Raw genomic sequence first — 12,524 nt, 5'->3', positions numbered from 1 at the left:
ATATTGGTGAACTCCCACTTTCCTTGACCAGTGGCCATGCTGGGTGGGGCTGATGGGAGTTGGTAGTCCAGAAACATCTGTCTGGACATCGAAACATCTGGAGGGCCACAGGTCCCCAACCCCAGTGGAGACAACCAGTGGCCTCTCACCCAGATCCAGATTATTTTCTGGCAGCCCTACAAAAAAAGCCCCTCCACTCAAGATGCATTAGGCACTTTACCTAAAACTTCATTCATAAGCAAGATTTGAGATTGGATTAGAAGGGCCATAGCGCAGTAGTAGACCACCTGCTTTACATGCAGAAGGTCCCAGCTCAGCATCTCCAGGTAGTCGCTGAGACTCCTGCCTGAAACCCTTGAGAGTCACTGCCAGTCAGTGTAGACAATACTGAGCTAAATGGACCAAGGGTCTGACTTGCCCTGCCTTTTCAAAAACTGCAAGAGATCCCACATTTTCAAGGTTAAATTTCACACGGGGTTTTACATATGCAACAGCCCAGCTATGCCCACGTTCACAGGCTCTGTACCTCCGAGCCTCTTACAACCAAATGGTGCCAATTATCTCACAGTGTCTGGTCACCTGGCTAGCGCTCCTGGCGCTCAGCAGCTGCTGAGCCCTGATAGACGGCCTTGGCTGATCTACCAATGTCTTACCTCATCAAAAGGATGAGTGGGCTCTTCAGGATTGATGGCAGCAGCATGGGGCTGCTCTTCCTTCTGGTCATTGGTGTCCTCAGGGTTAACGAGAGGAGGCTCGTCCTCTATGCAATTTGTAGAGGACAGTTCGTTAGAAGAGAGGGGCTTCTCGGAGGGAGAAACGGCTCTCTCTTCAGCTTCGCTAGATGTCTGGTTAGCCTCGGAGAGAGAGTCCGCGGGGCACTTCTCCAAACTGTACGATCCCTCGCGGTCGTCAGTTAGTTCCAAAGGGTCCACGATACTGTTCAGCGATACATATTTGGCAGGGTTGCTGTGTTCAACCACTTTCCTTACGGTAGGGGATTTGAAAGGCTTGCTATAAAATAGTGCCACCCACATGTGAAGTATGCGCTTCATTTCTTCCACATCATCTGACAAGCTGGCATCCCAGGGCCTATGGAGGAAACAAAGGCAAGGGGAACATAACTTTATTTCTGAGCAGTCTTATTTTAAGGTTCTCTACCTGAGCGGATCCTCTGTGGCACAGAGTGGTAAGCGGCGGTAACGCAGCCGACGCTCTGCTCACGGCCGGAGTTCTATTCCAACGGAAGGAGGAAGTCGAATCTGCAGTAAAAGGGGTCAAGGTCCACTCAGCCTTCCATCCATCCGTGGTCGGTAAAATGAGTACCCAGCATACGCTGGGGGGTAAAGAAAGGCCGGGGAAGGAACTGGCAAACCCACCCCATATATACGGTCTGCCTTGTAAACACTGCAAGACGTCACCCTAAGAGTCGGAAAAGACTTGCACTATAAGTGCGGAGACACCTTTACCTTTTTACCTGAGCGGAGGAATTTACATCATCTTTGCCTCACCAAGGTCGAGTCCCGCATGTGTCTTGGAGTGTCTTCTCTCACATGTACCTTCCTGTTAGGCTCGATGCCACCCATTAGCAAGGCTGCCTGGAACAAGGCCTCTTAAGAGGTGCCCAGTGCCAATGACTATTGCCCTCAATGTTCTGCTTTGGAACATCCCGTGAACTTGGATGGGACGCACAGCTCCTATCTACATCACACATAAGAGCCTGCTGAATCTGGCCAATGGCCCATTTAGTCCAGCGTCCTTTTCTCACAGTGGCCAACCAGAAGCCCATGGGAAGCCCACAAGCAGGACCTGAGTACAACAGCACTCCCCTCCTGCAGTTTCCAGCAACCTGGTACTTAGGAGCATACGGGTTCTGAACATCGATGAAGAGCGTAGCCATCATGGCTGGTAACCATTGATAAGCCTGAACACCATGAATTTGTCTAATCCTCATTTAAAGCCATCCAAGTTGGTGGTCATCACTGCCTCTTGTGGGAAGGAATTCCATACTTTAACTATGCATTGTGTGAAGAACTATTTTCTTTTTTGTCTGTCCTGAGTTTTCCAACATTCAGATTCACTGGGTGTCCACGAGTTCTAGTATTATGAGAGGGAGAAAAGCTTTTCTCTATCCATTTTCTCCATGCCATGCATAATTTTATCACATTGCCTCTGACTTGCCTTTTCTCTAAAGTAAAAAGCCTCAAATGTTGTAACCTTTCTGCATAGGGGAGTTGCTCCAACCCCTTAAATCATTTTGGTTGTCCTTTTCCAACTCTACAATATCCTTTTTGAGGTGAGGTGACCAGGACTGTACACAATATGACTTATGGCAACCCTATGAATAGGGTTTTAATGAGGCTGAGAGGTAGTGACTGGCCCAAGGTCACCCAGTGAGTTTCATGGCTGTGTGGGGATTCGAACCGTGGTCTCCCAGGTCGTGGTCCAGTACCTTAACCACTACACCACACTGGCTCTCCATTTTGAGTTTATATAGTTTAAGAGGGGGACATCGGGGGACATCGTCCTTGGCATCTTACGTACAAGGCTGCAGTCCGTTTGAATGAACCACGCTTGACCATGGAATCCTATGCATGCTTACTCAGAGTCACCATCATCCTGGCAGTTTACTAGCAGCTGAGATATTGCAATTCAGCAAGTGAAAACTGAAAATTGGATCAGTGTTGATGCTGTATTGACAACCATTACAACAGTACTGTAAGATTCCACAATTCAATGTAGCTGGAATTAGTCGCCTCTCTTGGAAAGCACAAACCATAGCATTATCTGGCAGTGAGGTACCATGGTTCCAAGGCAATTGGCTTTCCGAGGAAGGGAACCTGAGATCGGATCCTGTACTGAGAGTCTAATTTGGTTTCTTTTCTGTTCGAACATTGAAGATTACTGACCTTTGTAATTTTATTGTATTTTACTCTATGTTGTGCACCGCCCTGACAGCCTTTTGGCTGTGGGCGGTATAGAAATCAAAATAAATAAATAAATAATAATAAATAAATAATATTCCAAATGTGGCCACACCATGGATTTATATAACAGCATTATGATATTGGCAGTTTTATTTTGAATACCTTTCCTAATGATCTTAGCATGAAATTTGCCCTTTTCACAGCTGCCACACACTCAATGCCTGGGTCAACATCTTCGTTAAGCTATCCACTAAGACCCCAAGGTCTCATTCCTGGTCAGTCACTGCCAGTTCAAACCCCATTCATATACATGAATGTATATGTGAAATTAAGATTTTTTGCCCCGACATCTATCATTGTGACTTCCTTACACAGGATTGTATTTGCTATTTCACTGCCCATTCACTCAGTTTGGAGAAGTCTTCTCAATCCCTTTTTGCTTTAACAACCCTGAACAATTTAGCATTATCCGCAAACTTTAGTACCATCAGCTCACCCCTAACTCTAGATCATTTATGAACAAGTTAAAAAAGCACAGGTCCGAATACTGATCCTTGAAGAACTCCACTTTCTACATCTCTCCATTGGAATAATTGTCCATGTAGTCCTATTTTCTACTTTAAGGCCACGGAGAAAATATTACAGTGGCTCAGACTGCATTTTGTAAGGACAGTCATTTTCTTTTTGGATTACACAAGTGACTTCTAATATTAAGAATATTGGGAGAACCATCCATTTATTCCTACTCTCTCCTTCCTATTTCCTAGCCAAGCTGCTGATCCAGAAGAGGGCCTCTCCTCTTATTCCATGGCTGCTAAGCTTACTCAGGAGTCTTTGGCAAGGTACCTTGTCGAAAGCTTTTTGAAAGTCCTAGTACACTATGTCCACTAAATCACCTCTATCTATATGCTTGTTGTCACTCTCAAAATAAGTCTAATAGGTTGGTGAGACAGGACTTAAGCCTTGTGGAAGCCAAGCCTTTTCTAAGTCAGCAAGGCTTGTTCTTCTATATGCCTGGTTTATTTTATCTTTAACAATAGTTTCTACCAGTTTTCTGAGGACAGACGTTAAGCTACCCTGCCTGTCATTTCCACGACATCCCCCCCCGCCCCTTTTTTAAAGTTTGGTGTTCCATTGGCCACTTTCCAGTCCTCAAGTGTGGAGGCAGATCTGAGGGACAAGTCACATATTTCTGTTAGAATATAGGCAATTTTACATTTGAGTTCTTTGAGAACTCTCAGGTAGATGCCATCTGGACCCGGAGATTTGTCAGTTTTTGTCTATTAAGCCTGGCACCATCTCTCGTCACCATTGTTTGTTTCACTTCCTCAGACTCCCTTCCTGCAAAAGTTAGTTCAGGCACAGGAATCTGCCCCATATCCTAGACAGATATATAGATGGTCTCCTGCTTTGAACATATTAGAATTATTTTTTGTGGTTGGTTTTTATGTTCTTCGCAATGTGCTCCTCAAATTCTTTTTCTGGCATTCCTTATTGTCTTCTTGCATTTCTTTCGCCAGAGTTGGTGTTCCTTTTTGTTCTCCTCATTCGGACAAGACTTCCAATTTTTGAAGGAAGCCTTCTTGCCTCTAATACAGAGGTTCCCAAACTGAGGTTTGTGGACCGCCAGTGGTCCATGAGCTTCATCCAAGTAGTCCATGACATGTCCATATTAAATATCCACTGCTGTTGTTATGTGCCTTTTAAACTGTGTTTTTAACGCTCCTATTATTTCTTAAATTGTATCTTATGGTATTACAATTTGGATTCTATGGAATGGAAATTCTAATGCAATGAATACAATATAGGAACTAAAAGAAGCAATACAAATACAGTTTACAAACCATACAGCATCTAGCACAGGGCATTACAAGTGCTACTGCAAGAAGACTGTCTCATTAAGTGGTCTGCCAAGACCATCAGCAATTTTCAAGTAATCTGTGAGGATAAAAAAGTTGGGGGACCACGACTCTAACAGCATATTTGACTCTGCCAATTAACCATGCTGGCATCCCCTTGGCCCTGGAGGTACCTTTCCTGATCTGCTTTTCAACAACTCGCAAGCATTTTGGAGTGATTTGACCCTCTTGACTTTGCCTTTCAACTTCCATTTAACCAATCCCCTCATTTTTTGGAAGCTTCCTCTTTTGAAGTCAAATGTGACCATGTTGGATTTTCTTGGCAGTTGGCCATGTGCATGCATGCTTAATTTAATAGCATTATGGTCACTGCTCCCAATCGGTTCGACCACACTTACATCTCGCAGCAGGTTCTGGGCCCCCCTTAAGTCCTGGGTCGCCGTCCCTCTGGTCAGTTCCATGACCACAGTCATTTAGGGTAGCTAGAAATGTTACCTCTTTGTCATGACTGGAACACATATGTAGCCAGTCTATGTCAAAGTAGTTGAAGTCACTCATTACTCCAACATTTCCTAGTTTAGATACTTGCTCGATTTCATTTTTCACTTCAAGATCTCCCTAACCATTTTGGTCAGGGGGACAACAGAACGTCCCCAGTACTGAGCTACTCTTGGGCCCCAGTACTACCACCCAGAACTATTCTGTGAAGGAATCTGACTCTTTTGGGGTTTCTAGCTCGCTGGATCCAATGCCCTCTTTCATGTATAGAGTGACAAAACCTCCAATATATCCTTCCCTGTCCTTCTGATATACTTTATATCCAGGGATAGCTGTGTCCCACTGGTTTTCTCCATTCCTCCAGGTTTCAGTTATGCCTACTGTATCAATGCTCTCCCTCCGAGACCAAGAACTCCAGTTTGCCATTTTGGCTCAGAAGCTAGCATTAGCATATAAATATGTATACGTAGTGTCTTTCTTCCACTACGTTTGGCACTAGTGTTTTGGCTTGCAATGCTTTGGCCTCTCTGAATCGTTATCACAATGCCTAGTTCTACACCTTCCTCATTTAAATAATCAGATTTGCTCCAGACTGGACCCTCTGCAGCTCCTTTCTCCAGCAATTAGTTTAAAAGCTGCTGTCCCACCTTTCTTTATTTTAAGGGCTAATAGACTGATTCCATCCTGGTTCAAGAGGAGTCCAATGCTTTTGTGCAGGCCCGGCTCATCCTAAAATGTTCCGCAGTGCCTAACAAATCTGAACCCCTTCTCCCAACACCATCGTTGAGCCTACAAAGTTGTGTCTGCAAGTAGAACCAGTAGCATTTCAGAGGAAGCCACCTTGGAGGTCCTGGCTTTCAGCATCCTACCTAACAACCTAAATTTTGCTTCCAGGACCTCGCAACTACATTATCCCGCATCACTGATGCCAACGTGCACCACGACCACCAGCTCCTCCCCAGTACTACTGACCCAAGTTATCTAGACAGTGGGCGACATACACAAACCACAGACCAGGCAGGCAATTTATCCTACCGTCTGCACGTCCATCACACACCCAGTATCTATGTGCTGACTACCCTTCCCAATGCAGACAACACACCCAGCAGGAAATATCAGAGAGGCAATGGAGAGCTCAGCCACAGGACTGTCCCTTTAAGGTTCTGCAATCCTCAAGCAGAAGGTGGAGCTATGGAAGGACACATAATGGCTCCAGTTGGCCCCAGGTACCTGATGGAATAAGTCGCCTGACTCCCATGATCTTTCCAAGGTACTGAAGGACAGGCCTGTCTCCAAGTGTCATTGTTCGCCAGTCCATGGTTCCCGACCTTGGATGGGACACACAGCCCCTATCTGTGCACTTACTGTCCTCCTCCTTAGCTCAAGGCTGCATGCTGACCTGCTCCTCCCACCCCGACTCTCTTAAAACCCTTCTGTAGACTCGTTCCATTTTTTCAGTCCTAATGAGGCTAAGTGGAAGTGATCCACAATGAGGCCCATCCTAATCCAGAACAAGACTAGGGGTCATCTGTTGTCCCTACACGCATATAGCTGAGACATTTTTTTTCCTCACCAGGCTTTTAATTTTATATCGTTTAAGTGCATTGATATTTTATTGTTGTAAATTGTCAGGGGGAGGGGGTGTTTCTCTTTTTAGAGGCGAGAGGAAGAATTAAAAAATTGGTTTCTTAAAATAAATAAATAAATATCTTCCTAAACCTGAAAATGACTTACCCATGTACAGCTCGAATTACTGTTTTCTCTAAGGAATTATTAGTGTATTTGCTATCTAAACTGAGGAGGTATTCTGCCTCCCACTGGAAAGTCACTGTAACAATTTTGTCGCAAATGGTCACTCTGTGGGACTTGGAGAAGTCTTCCTTCAACCTCGCAGCCATAATTGCGGAGCGCATGTGCAGCACATAGTTCTTAAATTGCTTGGGCGGGTGGCAGATGTTCTGCTGGTGCCGGAAAGGCAGCACTTTCCCAACTAAAGGGCCTGCCTTAGAGTTCTTCACCCCATTCTTAGAGCTGGGAGAACCTGGGCCCCCTTTCTTTGAAGGTTCCGATGCCAGGGAGGCATACGAGTGCTCGGATGAAATCAAGGAGTGCATACTCGAATCTGAAAGATAGCCAGTCTCCTTCAGAGGTACCGCATGGGACTGAGATGAACTGGACTTTGTGCCCCCCTTTTTACTGGAACCTGCTCGGCCTCTCTCTTGAGAGCTGGAAGGTGTCTCTGTGCTTTGATCAGTTTGCCCAGGAGACGAAAGAGACTCTGGGAAAGCTTTGTCAAAAAGGGAAGCTCCTTTCCATTTTTTTGTGACTCTGTGATATTCGTGGTCGGAAGACTTGCCCAAAACTTTCCCTTTAAGGAAGCGTCGGCGTTCCCGGGATGGGCTGAAGGGCACGGAGGCCCCGTTGCCATTACTGAGAAGTGGAGAGTTAGAGCTCAGCGCCAGATCAGCCAGCATGTTCAAGGCATGGGAGTCACACTCATCCCTTTTCGGAGACAGGCACGCACCCAGAGGCGCTGTTCTCTCACCCAAACGATTGTTCCCATCGCCAGCCCCCCCCTTGCTTGCCAAAGGGATTTTATCCATACTGCAACGGGCACTTTTCCTTTTCACTGCAAAAGAAAAGGAGCAAGTGTCAGAATGGGTTATTAATGTAGTTCAATTCTGTACAAAAAAAAAGCACCATGAAATGCTTGGGGTTTCTTTGAGACGTTACTTGGAGTTCCGTGCTAGCACTAACAATCCCTGTTTAGTCATGAAGGTCGCTGGGTGACCTCAGGCCGGTCACTATCTCTCAACCCAACCTCCCTCACAGGGTTGTTGTAAGGATAAAATACAGGGTGAGTACAGGGGAGAGCCTTGTGTGCTGCCCTTAAGAGCTCTTAAGGAGAAGGGTGAAATCAAAAAGGCAATAATTAAATATAGATAAATCCAGGCAAGCTCAGGTATCCATCATTTCCTTAACACCTTCACTATCCTGTTGTGGTCATGCGGAGGCAGCACCACAGAGTGAACAATGTGCTCCAACAAAGCCTAGAGGTGGCCTGAGGCCTTTTGAGCCTCTGCTTCTGGTCTAACTCTCCTAGGCTCTACCCCCTTTCTGGGAAGGGGCAACCCTCTGGCCTGCAGGTGGGCCCATCTTCCATGTTCCCTGCACCATTGCACTGGTGGGAGGTCAGCTGGGAAGCACTCGGTTGCACGGGCCCAGGAGAAGCCACCTGTGAGGGTCCTAGCTGTGGCTCCATGGGCCCTGGTGCTCTGGGATCTAGTTCAGGGGGCTCTTACCCACCCACCTTGGTCGTAGGGTCCCTCTGGTGACCAGCATCAGGCTCAGAGTCAGGGGACCTTGAACGATTTTTGAATTCAGGAAGAGCAAAGACAGGAAGCAACCAGGGGCTCCACCCACTGACAGGCAAAGGGCTCTTCAACTTCCTCCTCACCAGTGCAGAGAGAAGGAGGCTGCCAAGCCAAATAATTATCTGAATCTTGTTCCAGTTTTGGGTTTCGAGCATCATGATTTTACCTTGACTCCTTGTGCTCATTTTCTCCTTGCTCGTAACCTTTTCTGCAGCCGAGCCCTTTTTGTGCTTCAAGAGCCGGGGCTTCTTCTCTTGCACACCAAGACCCTCGGAAGAGGACACAGCTTTCACGGCCAACTCACACCTCGTTCTCTGCACAAATTCCGCAGACAAAACCTCTGCCCCTTGAGAGAAACAAAGTCCTTGTTAGAGTCCAGCCACTAGCTTTAGGAGAGTCAGGCAATGCATAAGGAAGTGATACAATCCTTGCCTGGAGTACTTACAACCTACATTTATAAGCTGGCCCAATTCAAACATTGCCTCATGCTCAGATCACAAAAGAGCCCTTACTTGCACCAACACTGCATGTTTGAAAGCGCCCTTCTTCAACTCAGCCCCAGATTCATGTATTTATTTCAACATTATTATAACTAGTTTTAAGAGAGCCAGTATGGTGTAGTGGTTAAGGTGTTGGACTACAACCTGGGAGACCAGGGTTCGAATCCCCACACAGCCATGAAGCTCACTGGGTGACCTTGGGCCACTCACTGCCTCTAAGCCTCAGAGGAAGGCAATGGTAAACCCCCTCTCTGAATACTGCTGACCATGTTCATAGGGTCGCCATAAGTCGGGATCTACTTAAAGGCAGTTCATTTCTTTTTCATAACTACTTTTAAGTATTTATATAATGCCAACGCTCAAAATACTAGGATTTACCAGCTGACATTCCTGAAGACTTTTTCAAAAGGCCCTCCCCCGTATAATGCATTACAGCATGGAGAGTCAACATGATGCCCTCCAGAAGTTGTTGGACTACAACTCCCATCAGCCCCAGGCAGCATGGCCAACAGCCAGGGGTGATGGGAACATCTGGAGGGTACCATGTTAACTACCCCTCCCAGATCCTGGCTGCTGGATCCGGCCAACAGCATCCTCTTCTCGCAACGGCCAAGCAGAGGCCAACGGGAAGCCCACAAGCAGGACCCAGTGCAGTAACACCCTCCCCGCTTGCGATTCCCAGGAAATTGCACCCAGGGGCATCCTGCCTCCGACACTGGAGGGAGAACACCACAGGTATCAGGCCCGTGTGTTACCATAGCATGGATGGCCCACCTACCAGTGACACTGTCGGCAAGTTGATTCGAATGACGGCCCTCTCTGGGCTTGCAAAAAGGGCTTTCCTGCAGCCTGTACCTGAAGCAAGTAGTCTTTAAATAAGCATTCAGCCCAGTGGATGGAAAATTGTCTTAGGAGCTGGACAGCACACTCACCTCTTTTCCTTCTTAGCGGATTCTGAAGCTTTTTTAATTTAAGGGTGGGTTCGTTAGAGACTCCAGGGGATCCCGGATGTTTGGAAGCTGGAGGGGAGAGACTCGCCTTTTTCTTTCGGGTTTTCTTCCGCTTTTTGCTGCTGTCCATGATGCAAAGGACCTTCAGGGGGGACCATTTCTTCCTGGCGCTTGCCCCAAGGAGCCTGCTGGATTTCCTCTTGCACCGCTGCAAAGTCCGCTCTCCAGCCTGACTGGTTTTCCCAGGAGCATCTCTGCCGCGCGGCATCGACTGTCCGGCACACCGAGTCCTGCCAGTTTCAACAGTGCCAGTGGCCCCGTCAGGAGGCAAAGAGTCCAAACTTAAGCCTGAAGAACTGTCAGCATCCTGCACGTTACCGCTGCGGCTGAGAGACTGAGATCCGCCATCCAGACAAGCAGCGGCCGCTGACATCTCCAACGTATAGTTCTGGGGGTGAGACAGGTAGTGCTGCAGGCGGGAAAAAGAGCTTTGGGGGCACTTTTCAGAGAGAGTGTCAAGGTCTATCTTCATTGAGAACAGATCAAAAGAGAAGGGTGGATTATTGGGACTGCTGGAGGTTGGCCGCAAATTCTTAGCGAGCTTTGCAGAGTCTTGGAGGTGCAGCTTAACCAAAGCATTCAGAGGGGTCCCTTTGTCATCAGGATGCTTGACTGCTTCTGCCACGGCATGGCGGAGGCCTGGCAGAACCAGAGCGACTTGCAAAGATCTCTCACTTCCGCCAGGTTTGCATTTCAAATCTCTTGCTACCAAGAAGAAACATATTTTTAATACAAGGCACATTACAACAAAAAACAAGCGCACACAACCTCACCACTACGCAGGGGATGTACGTTGGTTTGAAAGGTTGCAGAAAGATTAATATAATTACTATGCGTGGCATTCAGCACCTGTCCTACTCAGAGTAGACCTGCTGATGTCGATGGACATGACTCACTTGGGTCCACTGATTTCAATGGGTCTACTCTGAGCAGGACTTACCTGAATACAACCTTATGTTTCTAATTACTATGGGGAGAAAATCCATGTTATGCAGCATGGGTGGAGCACCTTTTTTGGCCCAAGGGCCACATACCCTTCAGGGCAACCTTCTGGGGGCCACACACCAATGGTGGGGTGGCTAAGGCCAGAGGCACAAGTGGGCAAGACAATGAATGTGAATGTTATGTCTGTGCACACTGGCGCCCCCCTCTCTATCGTCCACCAAAACAGGCAAGGGACACATTCCAGCCATGCGAAAGCCCGCAAGAAGGATGTGAAGTAGAGATGTTGAAAGGTGTGGTCCAGGAGGGGGTGTTAACATGCGCAGAGTCCTGAAGGCCAGGCATGCCCCCGACAGGTTTATATAAAGGCAGCGTGAGATTTCATTTTCATTATGATGCACACGTGACAAAGATGTTTATTTATTTATTTATTTATTATTTGATTTATATCCTGCCCTTCCTCCCAGCAGGAGCCCAGGGCGCTATGTTACATGGCACACACCTGGGCAAATGCTACCACAACACAGAGGCCACCACCTTGCTGAAGCTAAGCAGGTCTGCATCTGGTTAGCGGCCTGGATGGCTGGCTGTCTGGGAACTACGTGTGCAATGCCTTGGATTCCATGAGGCGAAAAAAGGCAGGCTATCATGGTAAAAAAATTAATAAAAGGGGCAATTCACATGGCAAGCCAACAAGGGGTTAAGGTGATTGTCGCTGAAGCTGGCTGTGTGGCTTTTCTGGCCTTGCTGCTCCTCCAGCTCTGGTGCAGCTGAAGAGAATGCAAAGCAGATGGAGAAAGGAGTTTGGATTGCTCAGTTCAGCCAACCCTCCAAACCATAGTTTGGCAGACTAGCTATGGGCTTCTGCTTCCCGTCCCACACATGGCTTCCCCCCGTTTCCTTTTAAGCACTAACCACAACTTTCAAACTGGCAAACTGCGGTTTAGCATTTCCCCTCCAGGCCAGAATCAGAAACCTACTCCAAACCATGTTTTTCAATTCTGGCTGATAGGGGAGCAGCCACCAGAGTTGGTGAATTCAGATGCCACTGGATACTGAAAGGGAAGGTCGTGGCATGATGTGGGGAGAGGAGGAGCCTATCAAAGATGGACTGAATTCAGCCCTGGAGGCCAAGCAAAGCAACTATACCTGTTAGGCACTTTGGCCTTGATGAAGAGATTAAAAACAAGGCCTGAAGACAGGTAGATTCATCTGGGCCAGAATCTGCGGAAAGACGAGACACGGAGAGCGTTAAGAGCTGCATGACTATATTTTTAGTCCACTGAAAGTTTGCGATCTTTTGTTCTTACCCTTTTCTTTGGCTAGGGCAGAGGAAGCAAGCAAGATGAGAATCCCCCGGTCATTTAAATATCTGACGAGTGCCTACAAGACAGAGAAATAAAGTCAACCCATCTAG

General features: G+C 47.2%; 1 protein-coding gene across 3 annotated transcripts in view; it reads right to left on the bottom strand.

The window, feature by feature from the left end:
• Positions 1 to 12,524, bottom strand: part of TASOR2 (transcription activation suppressor family member 2) — a 70,789-nt gene that overhangs the window by 31,159 nt on the left and 27,106 nt on the right. For all 3 annotated transcript variants that reach the window (XM_061638053.1, XM_061638051.1, XM_061638052.1), the window contains 6 exons: positions 12,418 to 12,490; positions 12,257 to 12,331; positions 10,088 to 10,870; positions 8,822 to 9,001; positions 7,016 to 7,910; positions 654 to 1,089 (listed from right to left, as the gene is read on the bottom strand). In XM_061638053.1, coding sequence (XP_061494037.1) covers positions 654 to 1,089; positions 7,016 to 7,910; positions 8,822 to 9,001; positions 10,088 to 10,870; positions 12,257 to 12,331; positions 12,418 to 12,490 — 2,442 coding nt within the window. The remainder of the gene's footprint in view (positions 1 to 653; positions 1,090 to 7,015; positions 7,911 to 8,821; positions 9,002 to 10,087; positions 10,871 to 12,256; positions 12,332 to 12,417; positions 12,491 to 12,524) is intronic.

The sequence above is a fragment of the Rhineura floridana genome, chromosome 8, assembly GCF_030035675.1.
Source record: "Rhineura floridana isolate rRhiFlo1 chromosome 8, rRhiFlo1.hap2, whole genome shotgun sequence".
Taxonomy (NCBI): Eukaryota; Metazoa; Chordata; class Lepidosauria; order Squamata; family Rhineuridae; genus Rhineura; species Rhineura floridana.
Note: the sequence above shows the minus strand (reverse complement) of the source record. Positions and strands in the feature narration are given on the sequence as shown.